A 26,343-nucleotide genomic window follows, 5' to 3' on the forward strand; every position below is an offset into this window, starting at 1 on the left:
CCACCTAATAAGTGCTGTGTCACAACAGTCAATGCCCCAGTCATACTTACACCCTCTCAGTGGACCTGCCAGCCAGGAAATGAGGTGTGCTTCACGATTCTTGGGCTAGGATGGTAGTCAGTGTTCCACTCACGTATACAGTCTTTATAGATGCCCATTATTAATGGGCAGGGATGGCTGTCAGGTCTCTGTTCACACACATAGCGTCTGCATGTGCCTCTGCAGATACTTACTGGCAAAAAGGGAGGATGGTGCTGCTAGGTGTCATGCATAATAGTGTGAAAGATTGGCATTTTTAAAGTGTTCAGCCAGTGTAGAGTTGGCATTGTCAATAGGGTTTTGTTTTGCAGGTCAGCAACCTTCTCAGCCCTTTGGATAGGAAAAGCAAGTATACTTTGGACGTTTTATTTTTTTGTTATTGTTTAGGGTTTTGGTAGTTATTTGCACTTGGTGGTATTTCTAATTTCAAGCTTCTCAGGTGCTCAGGTTGGAATATATGGGAAGACAAAACAACAAAACACCCAATTCTCCACCAGGGAACTCATCACTGGGCTGGGTTTTTCCTCAAATCCTAAGGTCAATCCAGTTGACCTTCATTTTTCCAACTTGTAGTTTCTTTCTTATCTTTGCTCTTTGCACATATGAGATTTTTTTTTTCCTGCTTCTAAGATTCTCCCTTTATCATGGATTTTAATCAATGTAGTTATGAGTCCTTGGGAATAGTTGTGCCCCCGATCCTACCCCCACCCCCACCCACCTCTGCCTTGTCTCTTGTGCTTGGAATGGGTTGAACTTAGATCTGTGGGTTTATAGTTTTCATCAAATTTGGAAAGTTTTCAGCAATTATTTCTCCAATTATTTTTTTGTCCCCTGCCCATTCTTCTTCCTGTCTTTCAGGGATCTCTACTACACATCATTAGGTTAGATGAAGTTGTCCTACAGCTCTCTTCTCATTCTATAGTTTTTATTGCTATGTCTTCAAATTTGCTAATGCTTGCTTTTGGAGTGTTTAATCGATTAATCCTATTAACTGTATTCTCAGACACTATTGTTTTTAACCTCTAGATTGGTTTGAGTCTTAAATATTTTCCACATCAGTACTTACCAAGATCAATCTCTCTTGTTCCTTTTTGGACATGCAGGATATAGTTTTGTACTGCTAGTATCTATTAACAAATACAAAATCTTGTAAATCAAATACAAAATCTATGTTTGTCACTTCTGGATTTGTTTCTCTTGATTTTTCTACTTAATCATGTGTGCCTGCTTATAAAACTTATTTACTACCAGGCAGTATGAAAGTTACCTTCAGTATCCTTGGTACTTTTTACATTTCTATAAATATACTCAAGTTTTGTTCTGGAATATACTTATGATACTTGAGAACAGTTTGTTGAAAATTTGCTTTAAGCTCTGCTGGGTGGGACCAGGAAAGCCTTAGTCTAGTTCTAACTTGCCTCTCTACTGAGGCAATAGCTTTTTGAGTAATCTAACCAGTGCCCTGTGAATTACGAAGTTTACCCTTCTTGCTCATGGGGACACAAACAATTCCTGACCCTGTGTGAGCTCCAAGGATTGCCTTTGCTCTTAAGCATTTCTTTTGCTGGTCATAGGTGGTCTCCTTGATCCCCTGCAGTGATTAGAACTTGACTAAATACTCTGCCCTGCAAACTTTAGCCATCACTGCCTCCCTGGACTCTCAGCTCCATCTTTTCTACTTAAGGCGGTTGGTTACAAAGCTTCTGTATATTACCCCTCCCAGTGCTGAGATGTGGAAATGCTGTCTAAGCAGTACACTGGGTCAAATGTATGGACCACATTTGTTTGTTTATACTTTGTTAGGCATGACCATTCTGTTGTCTGGTGTCCAATGTCTGAAATTATGTATATCTCATACTTTAGTGTTTTGTTATTTTAGGCCGGAAGGTAAATCCAGCCTGTATTATTCCCATTTTTGGCTGCAAACAATGTTAAAAAAAAAATTCTGTGCTTAAAAATTGCAAGAAAGCAGAGCTTCCATATACCATTCTCCCAATTTGCCGAATACTAACATTTTACATTACCATAGTATAATGATGGAAATCAGGATATTAACATTGGGCACAATACTATCAAACAAATGACAGGCCTTGATTGGCTTCCATCAAGTTTTCTCCACTAATTTTCCAAAAATTGAATTCACAATCCTATGTTGTATTTTGTTCCCTTGCCTTTTATAACCTGGAAAGGTTATGAACTTTTGGAGAACTGGGCAAGTTATTTTACAAAAGGTTCTGCATTTTGGATCTGCCTGCAGTTCTCTCGTTATTAGGACACAGTTATGCATGTTTTGGTCTTCCCAGGTAGCACTAGTGGTAAAGAACCTGCCTGCCAAAGCAGGAAACGTAAGAGATACGGTTCAATCCCTGGGTTGGGAAGATCCCTTGGAGGAAGGCATGGCAACCCACTCCAGTATTCTTGCCTGGAGAATCCCATGAACAAAGGAGCCTGGGGGGGCTATGGTCCATTGGGTCACAAAGAGTCGGACATGACTAAAGCGACTTAGCACATAGCACGTGCATGTTTTGGTGAGAATACTACCCAAGTCTTTGCCCTTCTTAGTGAATCACCTTGATGCCAATGTCACTATTGGTGATTATTTGGGTAAAAGTGCTGTAAGCAATGTTTTATCTTTGTAATTAAATACTTGGGAGAGATATTATGAGATAATTCTAATATCCCATTTTTCCCTTATACTTTCACCTTCATATTTACCATTCATCAATGGATTTTTTTATATAATTATAAAATTATGGTGATTTTCTATTTTCCTCATTCCCTTTATGAAGTAGAATTCTTCATCATTAAATTGAACCAGAATTCTTTCTTTGGGGTAGCCAATTTCATGGTCGATGGCAGCAATAAACAGGATAGGTCAGGAACATCTCCTTGTATTTGGGGGGGAAAAAAAACAAAGCTTCCAAGTAGTGTAGGGAACATGTGGAAGAGATAAAGGAGGAAATGAAAAAAAAAAGAAAATGGAAACAAGTAAAGTTTTGTCAATTTGAGCACCATGAACAAGAATCAAAAACAACAGTTTACAATAATAATTATGTTCTGGTTTATCAGATTAGCAGATTGTGAAGTGACACGAGCTCATAACAAAGTTCAAAGAAAAATATTAATGATATATGACCAAAATGTAGCTATAAGTACAAATAAGGGAGACAATAAGAATGTTGTATTAATTTTTTAATTTATTCATTAGCGTTTCAAAAAATAAGTATCAAGACACATGTTTATTTTACTTGTCATTAATTTTAAGTCTGTATATAAGGTTTTGATAGCTCACTGTTTTAATTTGTTCAAGCAAGCAAAAAATATTAAACCACAAGAAGAATTGTGGGGCAAGTAGTTCTGGAGTACTACCCAAGAAGAGGGAAATTAATCAGCATGATGGTAACTTAGAATAACCAGTTAGAGTAGGATAGAAGAGTAACTCACCAGTGTGGTAACATGATAGCTCAGTAAGTAGAGTGAGGTATTGAAAACAATATTAATAATTATAATACAGTTGAACTATTTCCAAGATATGAAATAGCAAGTATCCTAATAAGGGTAGTAACAGAGACTCATTCTTTTATTCTGTAGGACATGAACTACCTATCAGTTATATACTTTTATTAACTGCTAGCTTAAATAAAATACTAATAAGGAATATGTAAGGGAAGCATAGCTCAATAATACCCAAGTAGAAAACAGCTTACTTACTACTGCTGATCATGCAAAACTGGGCAGGACACGAATCTCAAAAATTAGAATCTAATGAATGATAGTGATGTAAATATATGTAAATATAACAGGTAAATATTCTTATAAAAAATCTATTAACCAGTGTGGCTTTTGATCACTTTGATTAACAACCAGGTCAACTTTCCTAAGAAAGAGATGATGGGTGGTTAAGATTTGCAACCTTATTAGCTGTCTTATTTTCTTTTTCATCTTTTTTTTCTGAGTCAGCTGAGACTGCTAAAATCAAAGGTCTACTGATAGTCCAACTGCCAACCACAGTAAGACAACACTGAGTGGGAATAACAGGGAAAATTATAAAACCCAATCAAAGCCATGCAATAGTAGTGTTTATAAACCCTCTTTATTTAAGTTTAGTGATCAATTTATAATCCTTGCAATAGCTGTAAAGTTTCCCCTCCATTTAAAGCTACTAAGAGACTGCTAAGATTGGGTTAGAATATTTTATGAAATATTTAAAATGCCATTTCATTTGGATCCTGACTGGTACTGCCTAGAGGTGAAAAGGTTCCTTAAAGGAATTGTGTTGCAGGAGGTATTTAGGGAAATCTGTTGTGTCAAAACAACATAGAAACTCAAAAAGAACTCAAACATTTGATGATAATGGAAAGTTTAAACATCTACCATTAAAACAAAATCAATAGAAAACAAATCTACACAAACACCTTGCAGGACCACAATACTTTAAAACCACATAGTATCTGAGAGTTCTGGCTCTTTGGAGAAGATAAGTATACCATATATAACAAGCAAAAAATTAGAATGCAAAAGATATATCTGAGCAATATTATAGAACAGTAAGCCAAAAACAATAGCCAAAAAAACAAAAACACAAGCACCAAAAGTAACTGTAAGCAAAACATCCACGGATAAACTCATATGAAAAATAACTCAAATAATTGATAATTAGGAGAATACATTTCTCACATTTAAAAAATGGATTAACAGGGACCATCCTATGTGAATGGATATTCAGAATGTTGATTGATATAAAAAGGAGAAATATTTGGCACTATTGAACAAAGCTGAAAGTATTTATCTCATGAATGAACAATTCTGCTTCTAGAATGGCCATAAATTCTGAAAACAGTTTTAACAGAGAGTGAATCTTGTCAATAAATACACAGGTTTTTTTCAGTGAAACTCAGAAACAAATAGGCTTTATACATGTCTTTCATTCAAAAGACTCCTCCCTAGTATAACTTATTCAGTATCAAGTAAGGTGCCTGCCCAAACTAAAAGCATTACCACATTCCTTACATTCATAGGGTTTCTTACCATTGTGAGTTCTCTGATGTTTTGTAAAGGATGAACTATGTCTAAAGGCCTTCCCACATGCTTTACATTCATAAGGTTTCTCTCCAGTATGAATTCTCTGATGTTCAGTAAGGGCTGAACTGTGTCTAAAAGCCTTCTCACATACCTTACATTCATATGGTTTCTCACCACTATGAATTCTTTGATGTTGAATAAGAGCTGAAGTAAGTCTAAAGAACTTTCCACATTCTTTACATTCATAAGGTTTCTGACCACTGTGAATTCTCTGATGTCGAGTAAGTTCACTTCCTACTCCAAAAGCTTTCCCACATTCCTTACATTTATATGGTTTCTCGCCAGTATGAATTCTCTGATGTCTGGTCAGGGATGAACTATTTCTAAAGACCTTTCCACATGCCTTGCATTCATAGGGTTTCTTACCAGTATGAATTCTTTGATGTCGAGCAAGTTCTCTACAGACTCCAAAAGTCTTCCCACATTGTTTACACGCATAAGGTTTTTCACCAGTATGAATTCTCTGATGTTCAATAAGCTGTGAACTAATTCTAAAGACCTTCTCACATTGAATACATTTGTATGGTTTCTCACCAGTATGAATTCTCTGATGTTCGGTTAGCTGTGAATGAAATCGAAAATCCTTGCCACATTCCATACATTTGTAAGGTTTCTCATCAGTATGGATTTTCTGATGTCTAGTAAGTTGTGCATGCACTCTAAAAGATTTCCCACAGAAAGTGCATTCATAGGGTTTCTTACAATCGTGAATTCTTTGAAATGAAGTGATTGCTTCAATTCCTCTAAAAGTCCTTCCATATTCCTTACATTTATAGCACTTCTGATCATCACGGTGTACACTAAGGGCTTCATAAAAACTAAATACATTCCCACATTCCATACATTTACAAGGTTTCACAGCAGTATGAATATTCAGTTGTAGGGTATACGGGTCATCTACTCCAAAGGTTTCCCAATATTTACTACATTCAGAGGTTTTTTTACCACTGTGAATTTTCTCATATTCATCAACACTTAATTCACAACTAAGGACCTTCCCATACTGCTTATATTCAAAGGGCTTCTTGCTATCATGAAATCTCTGATGTAATGTAAGAAATTTGTGGTTTTCGTAACTGGGTACCTTTTCAGAGATGATTTTTATTTGACTGAAACTTCCCACTTCAGGTCTTTGTACTTCAGTCTTCCTTTGGCTTTGCCAATCATTTCTAAAAATGGAGTTCTGAAGGCCAACTAATTTACTGTTTTCTATTACTTCCCACTGAGAATTATTTTTTTCAAGAATGACCTTGTCTACAGATAAAGTCTTTGTGTCGTACTTGGATTCCAAGTCTGAAAGAAAGGGAAAAGAAAAATTTCTTTTTTCATGTGTCACAAAAATAAAAGTTATAAAATGCGCAGTAGAAAAACTGAAAATAATTCACAGCATAAATTGATGATTAAAATATTGTTAATAAAGTTTGAAGAAAGGTAAAGAGAGCTCAGAGAAGGATAAGAGCATAATAACATAAGGATATGAAGTTTGTGATAAGAGATATGGATTGGCAGTGGGTCTGAAATTTTGGTGTTGGATTATCACCTAGTAAGCTTGTCAAAGGCAATGGCACCCCACTCTAGTCCTCTTGCCTGGCGAATCCCATGGACGGAGGAGCCTGGTGGGCTGCAGTCCATGGGGTCGCTAGGAGTTGGACACGACTGAGCGACTTCACTTTCACTTTTCACTTTCATGCATTGGAGGAGGAAATGGCAACCCACTCCAGTGTTCTTGCCTAGAGAATCCCAGGGACAGGGGACCCTGGTGGGCTTCTGTCTATGGGGTCACACAAAGTCGGACACGACTGAAGTGACTTAGCAGTAGCAGTAGCAGTAGCAGTAAGCTTGTCAAACACTGATGTGCCTGAACTAATCCATAATCCAGATAAACTGAATCAACATTTACAAATACGGAATTTAGTTATTGGCTATCTTGTAGAGATACTGTGAATACAGATGAAAATTTGATAATCTATACATTCTAACAGTTTTCTGAGATTTTTCTTTTATAATACAATCCCAATACTTTACCATGGATAACAAGGTTGTGCTTGTAAGACAGTACTTTAATCCATTATCCCCTTTCACCTAATCTTTTTTCACCTCCTATGTCAAACCACATTTCCTATCATTTAGAGATACCCACAAGATGTTTCATTTCTCAGAAACGGACTCCTTATACACCATCTCCTTTTCATTGTCCAGGTCTAAAAGTAAGTACCCTCAGAAATGATGTACTACTAGCTGACTCTAAGTAAGTTCATAGATCCGTCTCTATTCCAATATCTAGTTCCTTGCCCTCATACCCATTTTTTTTTCAATTTTGTATTCTGAAATTTACTCTGTTGTCATACTGTTTATTTCCTTATTCCTTAAACTTCAAAAAGACAAAATCATTATTTTATGTCCCACTGAATATCAAGGCTCAAGGTCATAGTAGTTGACAGTTACAAGAAAAGTAAATCACTGGTTGAAAGGAATCTAAGAATAAAAGCAAATATTACAAATATGTCACTGGAGAATACAACTATCAAAGTAACTATAAGAATAGTACAATAGTTACAGCATGCCTCCATGCTTTTAAAAATATCACACTACACTACAGTGATTTTATATACATAAATTTATATACATATGAAATTTCTAATATAGTAAGACATATGTATATATATAATAGTGTTTATAAATGATTGTTTTCTAATTGCCTCTCTACTTATACATATTATCTCCATCATTGCTATTAATTTCCTCCTATGCAAACTCATGAGTTTCTTTATCCCATATATCAATAAAGATGATGTTTTATTTACTTCTCTTCAGCAGTATTGTCACTATTATTCATCTATCCTATTGAAATCCTAGTTTATATTTACATGTTTTCCTTCATGCTCTTTCCCAAATACTCCATTTTCTTATACTCAAAACTAACCATTGCTATATTTCCCCCAAAATATCAGTGTTTTATATATTATAATAGGTATATACCATATTTTAAGGCTTCTGCAGTTCTGAGTAAAGCTGTGGCTGAAATGCTATGTAAAAGTGGAGGTAGGAGGTGGGAAAAAAGGGAGGTAGAGGTGGGAAATAGTGTAAGGCACCTTGTAACAAACAATCTGTTGGACCTAGCTGGAGATTGGCAATCAATGAGGGAAGAACCTGAGGAAAATCCAAAGTGACTGATACACATTGTATGATAAAGAACAAAAATAATTTCCTGTGACTGAATTATGTTATGTATAATTAAGGTGAAATAATGCAAACATCTTATTTGACTGCAACAATAAAATCATAAATGAATGCCAGTATCAGTAAATTAAAAGTACTTCCTTTTAGAAATGAAGAAGCTTTCTATCAAACAATTGTTCAGTTGTTGTGGAAATGTATTGAAATTTCTGAGAATAGTGGCACTGAAAATATTACATATTGAAAATCCATGAAACAACATTAGTCACAAAGAAAGGATTTAAATGTTATATTAATAAAAATGAAAGAATGAAAATAACCAGTGTATACATCCCATTCAAGAAGATAGAAGAGAACAAAGTGACCTAAAGAAAAGGTGAGGGGAGAATTGAATAAATACAGAATCAGAATGTGATGAGTTATAAACATGTAAAGAGTATAATTAACAAATATAAAATGTAAATGACAAAGAAGGGAAAGAACCATCACAGAGGATATTTTTAAAAATGATATTAGATTCCTCTGCTAATCAATTTGAAAATGTTGACATCAATTATTTTGTAGGTAAATAAATAGTGAAAACCCTAGATGCTATAAAAGTTGGGGGAAAAAAAGAACAATTTGCTAGAAAGAGATAAAATTGTCAAAGACTTACCTCCCATGAAAAAAAAAAATCATAAGCATGCCTATTACCTAAGATGTGGCAGTAACCAGGTAATGAGCCAGGGCTCCTAAAATAAAGATCTGAGCCATAACCTGGAGCAGGGAAGGTAGAAGATATGCCCTTGACGGTTGTGACAGAAGCAAGAATGTTATAATATTAATGAGTCATGACAAAATTCACAAAAATTATCTGAAGGAGACCACCATTTTGACAATGCAAGAATTGAAAAAGGGGGAAAAATAATTTGTGTACTAAAATATGTTAAGTAAACAACTAAATAAAATTTATAGCTAGTATTTTTAAAGAAGCAAAACACATAAAACATGGAAGACCAGAAGAACTCACTTTTAACCAATTCAGGTGTATGGTCTAGGATAGGGAAGATATAGAGTGAGGCTAGGAAAACTTCAGAAAGCAATAATATATTCAAGAAATAAAGAATCATGTCAATGGTACACAAAAATCCATAAGGAATTCCTCAGTATTTATATAGCTAGGTATCAACAGTCAAAGGCTGGGATGGGTTAAAGTATACTAAACTAATAAAAATCAACAAATCCATAATGACACATAAAGAAGAGATCAGTCAAATGGAGTTTCCCCAAAACATCACAGGGGCTTGCCTCCTCTTGAACAGGCTAGGCTTTTTATTCTGGTGATGACTTTCCTTGTTTCATCAAGTCTTTACTTTCCTGGCCCCATTTACTTGTCACATCCCACACAACCCTCCAGAGCAACTTTCTTTCCATCAGTAAGGTAGTTACAACTGGCTTAGAAATGGAACACCCTGCTTACAAGACAGAAATGTAACATAATAAAACCTGCTTCTGATACTAATTAGCCATGTAACCTTGGAGAGGTAGCCTAAATATTAGTCTTAGCAATCTCTTCAAAGAAAAATAATGCAAGTAGTATTTATGTCATAGGGTTGCAGAATTAGGTAACTCAGTATATTAAAAGGGCTTAAAACAGGGCCTGGTACAAGGCAAGAACTACATAAGCTGAGAGGAAAACAAGTAGCTTTCTAAAACATTAAGAGGTCCTTGCTAGAATTCTGACTTAATGTTAAATGCAAAGTTCTTTAACCTCTAGAAGGTATAAGACAATACTTGTATCAGGCAATGAATATGAATTCTGTTTGCCAATCTAACAACATAAATTATTCTTTTGATAATCATATCAAATCAAGACAGTATCTTAGCTGTTCTCCCAGAGGTGGGTAAGGAAATAATATAAAGAATTTAAAGCAACTCTGGGCTCAAACAAAATACAATAGATACCTTAAAGGATATACTCTATATATCCTATAATCAGATCTAGCTCTCTGGGTATCAAGGAAGGCAGAAATTATATGAAGAAACTAAGAAGGGAATTCATACAAATTATATGAAGAATGATGAAGGTTCTAAAAGGAGGTGTCATCTCCAAAACCATGCTCAATCCATGCATTTGGAAACTTGGAGAAGAAATTCATCTAGTGTCTTAAAAAATAGCATTGAATTAACTGAATGTCAACTGATAGTCTACGGAACATATTCTAAATTATGTGAACAGCCAAATTTACCCAATGAGACCAAGTTGCTATAATTTTCCATCATCACATCCCAGTACAAGTCCCTCTGAGCAGAATCCAGATATTCCCACTCCTCCTGAGAGAAGCTGATGACCACATCCCTGAATGTCACCAATTCCTAAAACAAGAAACACATATTACATGTAAAATTGAAGGAAACATTTTTGACTAAAAGATAAAAAAGAATTAAACTATTACATATAGAATGGATAAACAACAAGGGCCTAGTGTATAGCACAGAGAACTATTTAATATCCTGTAATAAACCATAATGAAAATATGAAAAAGAATATATATTTGTATAAATGAATCACTTTGCTGTATAGCAGAAATTAACACAGCATTGTAAATGAACATTGTACGTCACATGCCTGTGGCATGAATTATCAATGATAATGAATTTCTACATCCTTGTTCCTCAGTACAGGAAAAATATATAGCTTAGAAAATAGGGTATGAACAATGTTTTAAAATTTCTTACAACCCCAAGTTCATCACTGTTAATCACCATTTCACATTATATAAGAATTATAACTTCTAATGAAAAATTATTTATTAAGTGCTTTTTAGTGGCTGCAGAGTAGTGTGCTTGGTGAAAATATATGTGCCTTAATTATATTTAGACATAGGTTGGATAAGGTCTTCTCCAATTCTGAAATCAATAATAATCTACTATTTATGTCTGAGACTGCTGCTGCTAAGTCACTTCAGTCGTGTCCGACTCTGTGTGACCCCATAGACGGCAGCCCACCAGGCTTCCCCGTCCCTGGGATTCTCCAGGCAAGAACACAAGTGGGTTGCCATTTCCTTCTCCAATGCATGAAAGTGAAAAGTGAAAGTGAAGTTGCGTAGTCGTGTCCGACTCTTTGAGACCCCATGGACTGCAGCCCACCAGGCTCCTCCATCCATGGGATTTTCCAGGCAAGAGTACTGGACTAGTCAACATCAAATCCAATCTACCTGGAAAATCAGGTCTGTTCAGAAGTAGAGTTTGCTCATATGTCATTAAATGGATCCATTTGCTTTTTTTCTCAAGACTATGTAAAAGGATGGTAAATGCCTCCCTCTGGGGATTCTGTTTCTACCCTATAACCGCTCTGAATAAAAAATGTATACATAGGAACACTGAACATTACTTGGAAAAGAGGTAGGCACACAGAAGGTACAGTGTGCTGTTTGACTCCAACTCTCACTAGAAAGTGAAAATGGGGGTTTTCATGAGGATGTGGGGGGTAGGCTCTTAAAGCTGTTTTCTTGGAAGATTCAGGTAAATGAAATGTTCACAAAGGAGAGAAACAGCAACTTACATGGTCCATGGTTAGAACCGTAAAGAATTGGTCGAGGAATTCCACTTCTGGTATGACAGCATGAGGAGTTCTATGGAGATTGTCCCCATTGAAACTGGTGAAAATTATATATAAAAACAAAGCAAATGAAGAAACATTTGTTCAAGAAAATCTAGTAAAACTTACTAAGAACTGTAAAAGTCTGCAGTATCTGAACCTAATCTGCACCCTTCCTTATCCCTCCATCCTAGTGAGAAAAAGATTCTATTCCAAACTAGTACAACTAAGGACACAAACTTCCTCACTCCTCCTCAATCTCTGCTCCCAGTCAGATAACTATCTTCCTGGGAGGAGGAGAACATCAGCATTTCTCATTTGCCCCCAGCTACCTTTGCTCAGGCAAATGCAACTAAGGCATGCAACTGCCTAGCAGCCAGGTGAGAACTGTAGGCTGTACCTTGGGTGTGGCACTGCTGAGAATACTGCGGTTTCAATCATCTTTGCTTTGGCTCATGGGGTAGGAGTTCCATGCCAAGAGAGGGAGCTGAGACCTAAGACTACTGAGCAACCCCCTCCATATCCCTCTCCATTTCCAATGGAGTGTGGAGAAGTTCAAGGATAAGGATATTCTCAAAAACAGTGGAAATTTTAGTGAAAAGCTATTGGGGTTAGTGAAAGGCTATAAAGATTGAAAAATTCATTGGAGATAAATGCTAAACTGTAGGCAGGCTATTTTTGTTAGAAGGGATCAGAGAAAGATATTTGGGGAGCCCTTTGTACTGTCAGAACAAATCTCAAATACTGACTTGATTTCCTTAGTCTGTGAAGCAGTGTATCCCTAGGACATTTCTGAAAATAATAGTGCCATCAGTCACAATTAGGGAATCGTAACAGCTTGGTGTGGTCAGGTAAAGAGACATTCAAAGAGCCTTGTCAAGACCACTGCCATCCAAGGGTGACTGTGTAATAGTCAAGTCTATACTCCAAGGAGCACTATTAGAGATTTACACTATAGGGGAGATAGATTTCACTTAATTTAGCCAGTTACTAAATAAATATAAATAACAATAACAAGAGGGGAAGGAGACAAAACTATCACAGTTGAAACAACTATCTAAAAATGTCAACTTTCCATAAACAAGACAGGATAATACAACCCATAAACCAAAAACAAAACCAACAATAGAAACTGACTGTGAAAACAACTAGATTGAACAAAGAATTCAAAGTAACAACTATAAATATATTCAAATAAACAATAAACATGCTTAAAGTAAATGAAGGTATGATCATAATGTCATAATCTGTGAAGAGACAGAAGTTATTTAATATCACCAGGTAGTTGGTGATGGACAGGGAAGTCTGGTGTGCTGCAGTCCATGGAGTCCCAAAGAGTCAGACAAGACTGAGCAACTGAACTGAACTGAGTATCACCAGATGTAAATTCTGAATACTGAAGTTGAAAAGTATAACCAAAATGTAAATTTCACTAGAATGTCTCAACAGTTGATATGAAGTAGACAGAAAAAAAGTATTAGCAAACTTAAAGGTATCTTGATAGACATGCAACCTGAAGAACAACAACACAAAAACAAGAAAAATGAAAAGAGCTTCAGAGAAATGTTGGAAACCATTAAGCACACACTTGTAATAGATGTAACAGAAAAGCGTAAAGGAGTATTTTAACATATTCAAGTAAATAATGGATGAAAGTTCCTAAATTAATTGAAAAATATTACTCTATATATCCAGAAAGCTTGATGAACACCAAATAGAATAAATTCATAGAGATCTACAGACAGACAAATCATGGTAAAAATCGTGAAATATGAGAGAATCTGGAAAGCAGAAAGGAAAATTAGTTGTCACTTAAAAGTGAATCCTTAATAAGTTTACTTGATGACACTGCACAGAAACAATGGAGACCATAAGGCAATGGGATAATATATACAAAGTGCTCAAAAAAACTTTCAATCAAGAGCTATTTTTCAAATGTGAAGATGAAATAAAGATATTACCAGATAAAGAAAAACTGAGGGAATTAGTTAAATGTTAGCAGTCCTGTCTTAAAGAAATACTCAAGGGAGTTCTTCAGGTTAAAAGTAAGTCCCAGGTAGTAATACATATTCCATGTGAAAAAAACAAAGAGCACTAGTAAAGGTAATTATGTAATTTAAAAGACAGTACACATACATATTTCTTCTCCTTCACATAACGGATTTATGTGGCAGGTTTAAAATTTCTCAACAAATATTAGCAAACTGAACTCAAGAATACATTAAAATGATCATACACCATGATCAAGTGGGATTTATTCCATGGATGCAAGAATGGCTCACCATCCCCCAAACAATATGATACAACATATTAACAAAATGAGGGATAAAACCCACATAATCACCTGAATAGATGCATAAAAAGTATTTGACAAAAATTAAACATCAATTTATGATAAAAACTCAGCAAAGTGGATATAGAAGGAACATACTTCAGCATAATAACAAGTTCATAGCAAATATCATACCTAATGGTGAAAAGTTGAAAGCTTTTCCTCCAAGATCAGGAACAAGACAAAGATGCCCACTCTTGCCACTTTTATTCAACACAGAATTAGAAGTCTTAGCTACAGCAATTACATTTTCTAAAAAAGGAAGACAGAAATAAAAGGTATGCAAATGAGAAAAGAAGTAAAACTGTCACTATTTGCAGATGAAATGATAGTATATACAGGAAGACCCTGAAGATTCCATCAAAAAACTTAGAAGTAATAAATTTAGTAAAGTTGCAGGATACAAAATCCATACACCAAATATCAGTTGCATTTCTATAGACTTATAATGAGCACTCAGAAAAATTAAGCTATCCTCTGCTCATTGATTGGAAGAATTTAAAAAAGAGCTGGATTTCAAATTACATTCCAAAGCTATAGTAATCAATACAGTATGTTATTTAAAAAAAAAAAAAAAAAGCCATACACACAGACCAATGGAATAGAATAAAGGGCTCAGAAAATAAACCCAAGTATTATACTTATGGTCAATTTATGACACAAGAGCCAATACACAATGTAGTAAGGACAGGCTCTTCAACAGATGTTATTGGGAAAAGGGACAGTCATATGGAAAAGCATGAAGCTAGGTCACTATTTTGCACCATACATAAATATAAAGTCAAAATGGATTAAAGACTTGAACATAAAACCTGAAACCATAAAACTCCCAGAAGGTAATATCGTGGGTAAACAACCTGACATCAGTCTTGGCTGTGATTCTTTTTGGAGATAGCATGAAAAAAGTAACAAAAGCAAAAATAAACAAGTGGGACCACATCAAACTAAAAAACTTTGTGCACCAAAGAAAACCATCAACAAAATGAAAAGGCAACCTACTAGTAGAAAATATTTGCAAATCAAATTACTGATAAGGGGTTCATATCCAAAACACATAAAGAACTCATACAACTCAATAGGAAAAAACCTTCAATTTAAAAAATGGGCAAAGGGTATGAATAGAATTTTTCCAAGGAACAGGATCCCGAACATGTACATGAAAAGGTGCTCAACATCATTAATCAGGGAAATGGAAATCAAAACCTCAATGAAACCTCATCTCAACCTTCAGAATGGTGATTATCAAAAAGACAAGAGGTAACAAATGCTGGTGAGGACACAGAGAAAGGGAATTCTTGTTCACTGTTCATGGGAATGTTAATTGGTAAGACCACTGTGGAAAACAGAATGGAGGGTCCTTTAAAAAATTAAAAACAAATACCATATGATTCTGCAATTGCACTTCTGAGTATTTTTCTTAAGGAAGTTAAAACACTGACTGAAAAAGATTTATGTACCCTCAAGTTCATGCAACATTACTTATTTATAATAGCAAGTAATGAAAATAATGTAACTGTCCATGGATGGATGGATGCGTAAAGAAAATATCACACACACACATCCCAACACACAAATGGAATGTTATTCAGCCATGAAAAATAAAATCTTGCCATTTGTGAAAACATGGATGAACCCTGAAGACACTATAAGTAAGAGCAAGACAAATACTGTATGATCTTACTAATATATGAACTCTAAAAAAACAAAAGACAAACTCCTAGACACTGAAGAGAAATTGGTGGCTGCTAGAGATGGGGGGTGAGAGGGTGGGCAAAATGGGTAAAGGTAGTCAAAAAGTAAATTTTAATTCTAAATAAATCATGGGGATGAATGTTCACCATGATGACCATATTTAATAATACTGTATTGTATATTTGAAAGTTGCTAAGAGAATAAAAAAGTTGCTGAATCTAAAATGTTCTTATTACAATGAAAAAACAACTTGTAACTTTGTATAGTGATGAATGTTGAAACAGACTTATTGTGGCCATTTTGAAATATATACAAATATTGAATCATGTTGTTCACCTGAAACTAATATAACGTTATATATTATGTCTCCAAAAAAATTTTAAAAGCCCCACATACCTAGAGAGAAAATTTTTGGAAGAATGTATGTTATTAACAATGATTATTTCTAGATGGTGGGATTGTGGGTAATTATTGACTTATAAGTTCCTTAAAAATTGAATATTTTACAACCTGCATCAATTCCACCATCAGACATATCAGTTTAGTTCAGTTCAGTCGCTCAGTCATGTCCAACTCTTTGCGATCCAATGAATTGCAGCAAACCAGGCCTCCCTGTCCATCACCAACTCCCAGAGTTCACGTCCATCGAGTCAGTGATGCCATCTAGCCATCTCATCCTCTGTCGTCCCCTTCTCCTCCTGCCCCCAATCCCTCCCAGCATCAGAGTCTTTTCCAATGACTCAACTCTTTGTATGAGGTGGCCAAAGTACTGGAGCTTCAGCTTTGGCATCATTCCTTCCAAAGAACACCCAGGACTGATCTCCTTTAGAATGGATTGGTTGGATCTCTTTGCAGTCCAAGGGACTCTCAAGAATCTTCTCCAACACCGCAGTGCAAAAGCATCAATTCTTCGGTGCTCAGCTTTCTTCGCAGCCCAACTCTCACATCCATACATGACCACTGGAAAAACCATAGCCTTGAGTAGATCGACCTTTGTTGGCAAAGTAATGTCTCTGCTTGTGAATATGCTATATAGATTGGTCATAACTTTCCTTCCAAGGAGTAAGCGTCTTTTAATTTCATGGCTGCAATCACCATGTGCAGTGATTTTGGAGCCCAAAAAAATAAAGTCTGACACTGTTTCCACTGTTTCCCCATCTATTTGCCATGAAGTGATGGGACCAGATGCCATGATCTCAGTTTTCTGAATGTTGAGCTTTAAGCCAACTTTTTCACTCTCCTCTTTCACTTTCATCAAGAGGCTCTTTAGTTCTTTACTTTCTGCCATAAGGTTGGTATCATCTGCATGTCTGAGGTTATTGATATTTCTCCCGGCAATCTTGATTCAAGCTTGTGCTTCTTCCAGCCCAGCGTTTCTCATGATGTACTCTGAACATAAGTTAAATAAGCCGGTGACAATATACAGCCTTGATGTACTCCTTTTCCTATTTGGAACCAGTCTGTTGTTCCATGTCCAGTTCTAACTGTTGCTTCCTGACCTGCATACAGGTTTCTCAAGAGGCAGGTCAGGTGGTCTGGTATTCCCATCTCTTTCAGAATTTTCCACAGTTTATTGTGATCCACATAGTCAAAGACTTTGGCATAGTCAAGAAAGCAGAAATAGATGTTTTTCTGGAACTCTCTTGCTTTTTCCATGATCCAGCGGATGTTGGCAATTTGATCTCTGGTTCCTCTGCCTTTTCTAAAACCAGCTTGAACATCAGGAAGTTCACAGTTCACATGTTGCTGAAGCCTGGCTTGGAGAATTTTGAGCATTACTTTACTAGCGTGTGAGATGAGTGCAATTGTGCGGTAGTTTGAGCATTCTTTGGCATTGCCTTTCTTTGGGATTGGAATGAGAACTGACCTTTTCCAGTCCTGTGGCCCCTGCTGAGTTTTCCAAATCTGCTGGCATATTGAGTGCAGCACTTTCACAGCATCATCTTTCAGGATTTAAAGTAGCTCAACTGGAATTCTATCACCTCCACTAGCTTTGTTCGGAGTGATGCTTTCTAAGGTCCACTTGACTTCACATTCCAGGATGTCTGGCTCTAGGTGAGTGATCACACCATCGTGATTATCTGGGTCAAGATCTTTTTTGTACAGTTCTTCTGTGTAGTCTTGCCACCTCTTCTTAATATCTTCTGCTCCTGTTAGGTCCATACTGTTTCTGTCCTTTATTGAGCCCATCTTTCCATGAAATGTTCCCTTGGTATCTCTAATTTTCTTGAAGAGATCTCTAGTCTTTCCCATTCTGTTGTTCTCCTCTATTTCTTTGCATTGATCGCTGAGGAAGGCTTTCTTATCTATCCTTGCTGTTCTTTGGAATTGTGCATTCAGATGCTTATATCTTTCCTTTTCTCCTTTGCTTTTCGCTTCTCTTCTTTTCACAGCTAATTGGAAGGCCTCTTCAGACAGCCATTTTGCTTTTTTGCATTTCTTTTTCATGGGGTTGGTCTTGATCCCTGTCTCCTGTACAATGTCACGAACCTCCGTCCATAGTTCATCAGGCACTCTCTATCAGATTTAGTCCCTTAAATCTATTTCTCACTTCCACTGTATAATCATAAGGGATTTGATTTAGGTCATACCTGAATGGTCTAGTGGTTTTCCCTCCTTTCTTCAATTTAAGTCTGAATTTGGCAATAAGGAGTTCATGATCTGAGCCACAGTCAGCTCCCCGTCTTGTATTTGCTGACTGTATAGAGCTTCTCCATCTTTGGCTGTAAAGAATTAATCAGTCTGATTTCCGTGTTGACCATCTGGTGATGTCCGTATGTAGAGTCTTCTCTTGTGTTGTTGGAAGTGGGTGTTTGCTATGACCACTGCGTTCTCTTGGCAAAACTCTATTAGCCTTTGCCCTGCTTCATTCCATACTCCAAGACCAAATTATGGGTATACTTTCAGATTAGACCTTGTTTTCCTAAACACTTGAGGTTTCTGAGTCATGTCAGGCTTGGATGCCACCATTCTCAAAACAATGTCTTCTAGAAGCTAGTAACTGCAACCTTACTTTTTATAAAACTAGACAACTGACTACCTGGCTACAAGTTTCCCCAAGTGCCAGGTCCAGACTGGGTTTCAGGCCTTTTCTTCTAAAAAGAAATTAGATTTAGTCTATTAAAATTACATTTATCACTCCTCCAACCACTTCTAATTGGGTCTGTTACACCAAAATGGCAGACCAAGAAATTGAGATCTTAATCATACAAGACTCAGATCTAGAACTTGGAACTGAGAAATACTTCCAATTGTGTGCATTCGCCAAGCTGATACAGTCCTATGCCTCATTTTGACAGGAAGTTATCACAGTCATAGTTGCCTAGTTCACTAAATTAAAACTGAACAAAACTCTGTGAGGCTCTAGAGTACAGATCTGTTCTGTGTTCTCCATTTCTTATCTATAAGATATAGGCTTCATTCAGCCTCCTTGACCTTCCCTGAGTTCCAAAGGGTAGATTCAAACAATTGCTAATCAGGGAAGGGAGGGGATACAGAAACAGATGGGAAACAATCAAATGGTGGTTCAGGCTCCAGACAGGCTCCTGGTTCCTACTCAAAGAAATATGCATAACAATGTCTTTGAGTTCTGTGAAACTGGAGCCCCCACCCAGGTGGAGGATGATAACTTCAGACTAAACACAAGATTCCTGAAACACAGCTCTGTTGCCTCATCACCAAACAATCAAAAAAAAAAGTCACAAACCCTGCAGCGCTCACCCCAAATGTTGCCTCCTGTTTCTGGGGATGAGTGATGACCATCCTGTTAGGTCTCCTGTTTGGCCCCTGTCTATTTCGTCTCTGAGAAGAGCCCAAAGTTTCAAACTAAATTGCTGTTATTACAAGGATGAATGCTTGTTTCAGACAAAAAATACCTTGATTTAGATCTGGTAGAGAGAGACTTTTGCTCTGTTAGGCAGGCCTACACCCATGCACAACAGAAAGAAGTTACAAAAGAAAGAGACCTGTGCCCCAATTCCCAAAAAGTATCTTGAGTATGAAGTCTCTCAGGGGGGAGTTGTTAGGGAGAGCACACTGATTGAAACCACCCACCCTGGCCAGGCATCATAGTAACCATTTGCAGGAGTTGTTTTATGACAGGAGGTCCTGGTAAGGAACATGGAACTAATAAGCCACCACCAACCGGAAGAGTTCAGGAAAGGTCAGAAGGAGATACCACATGTCCAACCACCTCCCAGAATCCTTCTCACTGGTATCCATCTTGGCTGAACAAGGCTACACCAGCAGGAAGGACTCTGAGTCAGACTGATTGGCTTAAGACAACCCAGAAACTAATCCCATCACCGTAGGGGTTCCCTTACCTTCCTGCTCTCCGCCCGGTGCCCTTTCCCAATAAAATCTCTTGCTTTGTCAGCACATGTGTCTCCTAGGACAATTCATTTCCGAGTGTTAGACAAGAGCCCAGTTTCGGGCCCTGGAAGGGGTCCTCCTTCCTGCAACAGGTAGGCTATCCCTTCTCCAGCAGATCTTCCCAACCCAGGAATCAAACTGAGGTCTCCTGCATTGCAGGCAGATTCTTTACCAGCTGAGCTACCAGGAAAGCCCTAAATTATCAGAAAGATTCTGAGGACACAAGGCGTACAGGATGTGGCATATGTGCCTACTAAGTCGCTCAGTTGTGTACTGACTTTGCGACCCTATACACTGTAGCTTGCCAGGCTCCTCTATCAGATTCTCCAGGTATAAATACTGGAGCGGGTTGCCATGCTCTCCTCCAGGGGATTTTCCTGAATTCAGGGATCAAACCCACACTTCTTACGTCTCCTGCATTGGCAGGCAGGTTCCTTACCACTAGCACCATGTGGACTCTGCAATTAAAGGTTAGTAAATTTTTCTGTAAAGAACTGAAAGGTTGTTGCTGAACCACGAAAAGACACCGGGATTCTTGGCCTCCAGAGGAGAAGAACAATCCAGGGCCAGAGACGAGACTTGATCGCTCAGAGCTTTTGTGTAATAAAGCTTTATTAAAGTATAAAGGAGATAGAGAAAGCTTCTGACATAGGCATCAGAAGGGGGCAGAAAGAATACCCCTCTGCTAGTCTTTAGCTGGATGTTATATAGTTACTAGTGGTCTCTTAATGAAAGAAAGAAATGTCTTAAAACTCAGAGAATGGCCATAAAACGTTTGACTTGAATCTTGTGGAAAGGCAGATTACCATACAAATAGTTTTATTTACACAGATTAGGGGAACAATGTTTTGTCAATTGGGCAGAACTGACTTGAAGACAGAGTCTGGGGGTAAATGCATAGTATATTAACATAGCTTAAGACATATTTCCATAAGAAAAGTGCATTGGTTAACTCAAGATTTGAGAAAAGTTCACTTCAGGTGGAACCAGGTGTCATTATGGCAACACAGTATTTTAAGAGAAACCTCTTTTTAAATTTGTATAGAGAAAGGAAAAATATATATATCACTAGTTTGTTTCCTCCTGCTGCTTTAGAGAAGGATAAAAAAAGTCTGACACTTGCAGCCTATTTTCTCCGTTTGGAGACCCCTGGCCTTCCTGCCTGTTACCCTCTCAGAACCAGAGAGTAAATATGTTAGACTTTGTGAGCCAAAAGACAAAATCAAGGATATTATGTAGATGCTAATATAACAAGAGAGAAAACAAATTTCCACAAAATGTCTTCACAAAATTCTAAACTTCATTTATGAACACTGAAATCTGAATTTTATGTAATTTTCATGTCATGAAATATTGTCCTCCTTTTGATATGCTTTCAGTGACAGAAAAATGTTAAAAACCAGTCTTAGTTCACAGTCCATACAAAAAAAAAAAAATAGGCTACAAGCTGGATTTGGCTTACAGGGTCATGGTTTGCTGACCTCTGTTCAAGACTCAGACCATTATATAGTACTGACTCTCAGTTTACACAATTATGTGACTCAAAAAAGAAAAAAATGATAACAAATCTTATACAAGAACTGGTTGGTACCACATAAATCTCCTAAACCTTTGGGAAAAAATGTCTGCCCTTCAAAAAGATGTCTCTGTACATATCCCCAATAATATTCTTGGTGGTTTAGTCACTAAGTTGTGTCCAACTCTTTGTGGCCCGCCAGGCTCCTCTGTCCATGGGATTCTCCAGGCAAGAATACTGGAGTGGGTTGCCGTTTCCTTCTCCAGGGGATGATAATATTCTTAAAGGCCTCCAAAACAGAAGCTTGTTTTTACTGAAGACTGTTACTGAAATAAAACCTTCTCCTTCCTTGCCATTACCTCATTCATGTCTTTGAATAAAATCTAAAGTATCTAATGTGTAATTCTGCCTAAGCATTGGTTTCCTCCTTAACAAATCACCATGTAACAGAGGACTCTTTCTGTGTCATAAATCTACTCAGGCAAAAAGAGCACATGGGCAAGGTGCTGGTGAGTAGTTATACAGAAATTAACTGTAGGAAGGGCATTTGATGAGGAACTGGGAAAGAAGGGGTCCATCCTCATGGTATTAATAACTATCATTAACTAAGAAGAGAAGGCCTGGAGACCAGGTAAATGGATTAGTCACTATTTGGCAGGGCATTTAATTCATTCCATGAAACAGAAAAGCTCAAAAATGACCTCTAGCTTGGCTTTGAGATGTGTGACTGCAACACTTTTTTCCTTTCACGGCTCTTCTTTTAGAATTCAGCAAAACTTGGAGGAGAAAGGGAATCATGACATACCAGGCCTTTCATACCAACACAGGTTAAATAAGAACACAATCTTCACTGCTAGCAAGCCTCCATCATCAATGTTCAATATACCCAGTGGAAGAATGAGAAAGACTGGAATACTGTTGATCCTTCCCTGTATCATAAAGAAAAATCAGTTAACTGTAGCCTAGGACCAGAATCTGTTTCTATGTTCACCTTAGTTCCCTGTTGACAAAGCTATGAAAATACTGTATGTCTGCAGTATGCAGCTTGCCACCACAGAGCTTCCAAGAGGAATCTTTGGAAGCAGAAATTTTACTCTTGATGCCTTAATATCATGGTTTCCCAGCACCCTGCTTTAGGGATAATTCCAGCTCTAAAATCGCCCTAACAAACACAGAAATGTGCTTTTTTTTTGTTTCAACCTTCATTCTACCTCTCAATATACTGAAGACCCAGAATGCTATTTTTGTGCAGCTAGCATTCCGGTGTAATCTGGCTCTTAAAAGTGAAAACATAGAGGCAATAAAAGAAAACCCAGAATTCCAACAAATTCCAAGAAAACCATGGAATTGACAATTAGTGCCAGAACAGGCTGCACTAAATGTACTGAATGCCTGTGTATCAAGCTCTTAAGCTAGACAACAGAGTCAGGGTACATTGATGAAGGGAACAGGGGCCATGCTTTAAAACTGAGGGTCTCTGTGGGTAACAAGGGCCTCAGAGTCTTAACAGGACAGACAGTCACACAGGGATCTTTTCCACGGATTCCTCAACGCTAGAACTACAAAAATGAAGCTCTACCCTACTAAAAGTGAAAAAGCCACATCAGGCCAGTTTTTGTTTTGTTTTTTAAATAAAGGTGATGGTAGCTTGATGTTTATTTGTAGCATGTGGGAACTACTTTTCTGACCCGGGATCAAGCCCCGCCCCCTGTAATGGAAGCCTGAAATCTTAGGAACTGGACCACCTGGGAAGTACTTAGGCGGGGAGTGATCAGACTGTAGCCTGTTACAATAGTGGAGCCAAATGGTTACTTAGTTACAGTACATAACGCATCACAGTCGCCGCCGACCAGGGTCATTAGTAAGGCCCCGCCCACATTCTTAGGCTCTTAACCTGGACCAGTCAGAGCCTCCGCATGCACACAACCTGGTCCCGTCCCTCACACATTCGCTCTCGCTCTTTCTCATAGCACTTATAACCACATCTTACGCTGACGCAGTCACACAGTCACACCCACAATCACCTTCCTCAGCAGGTAACTTGCAAAGACTAAGGCTCCCGCCTCTACCTGCCGCATCCGTACCTGGGAAACTTCAAGACTCCAGCAGTGAGCTCCTCCTGCATCCAGACCGGAGTCACCGCCACTCACCACTAGGCAAACTATGACTACAAGGCTAGGGGAAAATGAACCAGAGGCCGACGTGCATTCGTGCCCTCAGGGCCTGTGAGAAACGTAGTCCAACCCGGAAAAGCGGACCCTGGCAGAAACAGATCAAGCGCCGGCAGCCCAGACCTCGCCGCTGCTAACCCGCCGCCGCGTGGACTCCTGGGAGCGCCAGCCAGTGCGGGAGTGCGCAGGCGCAGACGACCTTGGCTGGGGTGAGGTTGGTAGGTCCTAGGGGCCCAGAGGAGGGGGCGTGAATTGGGAGTTCCGGCCCCGAAGAGCAGACAAGGGAAGCGGTACCTGATGGGGAGCCTAGGGGGGAAGCCGGGAGTCCACACCGAGCCTGTAATTATGAGGACGGAACCGGAACCGGGCCCTTGGTAAACCAGACACTCAATTCTGTGAGAGCACGGCCTTGGGCGTGGCCTGTGGGCGTGACCCTGAAGGTGACAATCTTGTGTGACCTGGAGCGAGTTTTGCGAAGGGAGATTTTTGTCTGTTTTGACCCCGAGGGAGTTCCATCGCTAGGAGCAGGGCCTCACACAGCGGGGGTGTGTGTACCAAATGGAGGCGGCCGCCTGTACCCAACCTGCAGCGTTTCGGATGCGTGCTGCTGCTCTGTACATGTTGGGGCTGACTGTGTAAAACTGAATGAGTCTCGTTGCTGCGTGTGGATTCTTCTGCATGTGCCTCTCTTCCGATTAGGTGTGAGTCCTGTTTGAGACCGCAGGTGACTATGGAGACGCGAAATGATTTGTGATGTGATTTTGTGACTTTGCCTGTAATTATTAATGTGCTGTCAGAGATTGTGAATGATAACGCGGGTGCCTGTGCTATGGTGCTTTTCTGAAGTGATAGAATTTAACTCTGCGTGTGTTTGTAACCTACTGTTACTGTTTTGTGATAGTTTTTTTTTGATTGAGAAACTCGGTTTGACCAAGTAAAGATTTGATTATCTGAATAGAGATCATTAAGCCTGCCTCCAAAATTGTAACTCAGTAGCAACTTAGCAGCTAAAATAGAGGTATAAGTACTGGAAAGGAAGGGGTAAGATTTCATAATTCCCAGATGGTAAGGTTCTACAGGGAAGCATTCATTATTCGTTTAGTCGTGTCCAACTCTTTGTGACTCTATGGAGTGTAGCCCGTCAGGCTTCTCTGTCTATGGGATTCTCCAGGCAAGAATACTGGAGTGGGTAGCCATTCTTGTCTCTAGGAGATCTTCCCGACTCAGGGATCCAACCCAGGCCTCCTGCATTGCAGGAGGATTCTTTCCCGTCTGAACCACCAGGGAAATCCATACTAACTAAAACCAATGTTTTAAAATGATTAGTGTTCTACGGGTAGCATGCAGAAAAGAAACAAAACATTTTTTTTACCCATAACTAGCATTTTCAGGGAGCTTCCCGGGTAGCACAGTGGTAAAGCATCTGCCTGCCAATGTAGGAGACCCAAGAGATGGGGGTTCCATCCCTACGTTGGGAAGATCCTCTGGAGAAGGAAATGGCAACCCACTCCAGTATTATTCTTGCCAGGAAAATTCCATGGACAGAGGAACCTGGCGGGCTACAGTCCATGGAGTCACAAAGACTTGCACACTACTGAGCACACACTAGCAGCACTTTAAACAGTGATGTACGAATAAGGTTTCCTGCTTCTGGATGAAATCTATGGCAAGGTCAATAGCTTCTTCAGGCATTCCATGAAATAAAAGTATTAGGTATACTTTTAATCTTAAGACCAATCTCATTTTAGTAATTAAAATATTATTTTGCTAATTAAAACATTCACTGTAACAATCAATACATCAGACTTCATTTAACAAAATATTCTCTTCTCTGCCTGGAAACCTACAGAATGGAAAGACCAATTTCTATTGCTATACCTGTATTACTAAAAAGTATTGTTTAGTAGTTAACACTTAAACTACTATTTATAAGTTACTAATAAAGAATGGTTAATTTTCAATAATTAACTGCTAATTAACTAGAATGTACAGGTGAATCAATAAAGAGATGAAGTAGAGAAATTAAATAGAAAATCCAAATATTCTCAAGTATGAGAAATTAAATACAAAATCCAGAAATCCAGATATTCTCAAGTATGTAGGGATATGTAATAATGATAGAGATGGCATTTCATATTAACTGAGAAAATATGGACTGTTTAGTACATAGTATTGCTAAAGAATACATATAGGGAAGAAATCTTCACAAGGCAAAAACATTTTAATAGATGAGCAGCTAAAAATTATTTTCAACTTAAAATAGGTAAAAGGTTAACTTATTAAACTGAAAAAAGAGATAATGTCAACCAATTAGAAAATAAACACCACCATGAGAAAAACAAATATACTATAAGATGTTATCACAGAAAAGAAATAAAAGGAC

At 38.0% G+C, this 26,343-nt stretch overlaps 2 protein-coding genes across 18 annotated transcripts in view; one reads left to right on the top strand and one right to left on the bottom strand.

Annotated features, from left to right (window-relative positions):
- The window catches only part of ZNF382 (zinc finger protein 382), a 68,028-nt gene that overhangs the window by 9,266 nt on the left and 32,419 nt on the right, over positions 1 to 26,343 (top strand). For 2 of the 14 annotated variants that reach the window (XM_070387879.1, XM_070387885.1), the window contains exon 1: positions 24,048 to 24,174. The exons of 2 other annotated variants lie outside the window; for them this stretch is intronic. Coding sequence is in view for 1 of the 12 variants with exons in the window: in XM_070387875.1 (XP_070243976.1) it covers positions 24,258 to 24,334 (77 nt within the window). In the remaining 11 variants the exon portion in view is untranslated. 10 more of the 14 variants (XM_070387888.1, XM_070387881.1, XM_070387877.1 and 7 more) reach the window with 7 other exon arrangements.
- ZNF529 (zinc finger protein 529) lies at positions 3,075 to 24,010 on the bottom strand. Of its 4 annotated transcripts, XM_070387894.1 has the most exons (6): positions 23,874 to 24,004; positions 22,595 to 22,718; positions 14,346 to 14,462; positions 11,843 to 11,936; positions 10,527 to 10,653; positions 3,076 to 6,414 (listed from the first exon to the last, which is right to left on the bottom strand). In XM_070387894.1, the coding sequence occupies exons 4-6, from the start codon at positions 11,849 to 11,851 to the stop codon at positions 5,003 to 5,005; spliced, it is 1,548 nt and encodes a 515-aa protein (XP_070243995.1). In that variant the 5' UTR covers positions 11,852 to 11,936; positions 14,346 to 14,462; positions 22,595 to 22,718; positions 23,874 to 24,004; the 3' UTR covers positions 3,076 to 5,002. The 4 variants fall into 4 exon arrangements, with proteins under 4 accessions (XP_070243996.1, XP_070243993.1, XP_070243995.1 ...); XM_070387895.1 differs by lacking the exon at positions 14,346 to 14,462 and having other exon boundaries at positions 3,075 to 6,414; XM_070387893.1 differs by lacking the exon at positions 22,595 to 22,718 and having other exon boundaries at positions 23,874 to 24,010.

Source organism: Bos mutus, chromosome 18, assembly GCF_027580195.1.
Source record: "Bos mutus isolate GX-2022 chromosome 18, NWIPB_WYAK_1.1, whole genome shotgun sequence".
Lineage (NCBI taxonomy): Eukaryota > Metazoa > Chordata > Mammalia > Artiodactyla > Bovidae > Bos > Bos mutus.

Excerpts from the sequence above, each read along its gene's own strand:
- ZNF529 (XM_070387892.1), bottom strand. The coding sequence starts at position 23,914 with ATGCAGGAGGAGCTCACTGCTGGAGTCTTGAAGTTTCCCAG. Across the intron at positions 11,937-23,873 it reads GGAGTCTTGAAGTTTCCCAG|TTTCAATGGGGACAATCTCC; the intron begins GTACGGATGCGG and ends AATTTTCACCAG. Across the intron at positions 6,415-10,526 it reads TAGCAACTTGGTCTCATTGG|ACTTGGAATCCAAGTACGAC; the intron begins GTAAATTTGGCT and ends CCTTTCTTTCAG.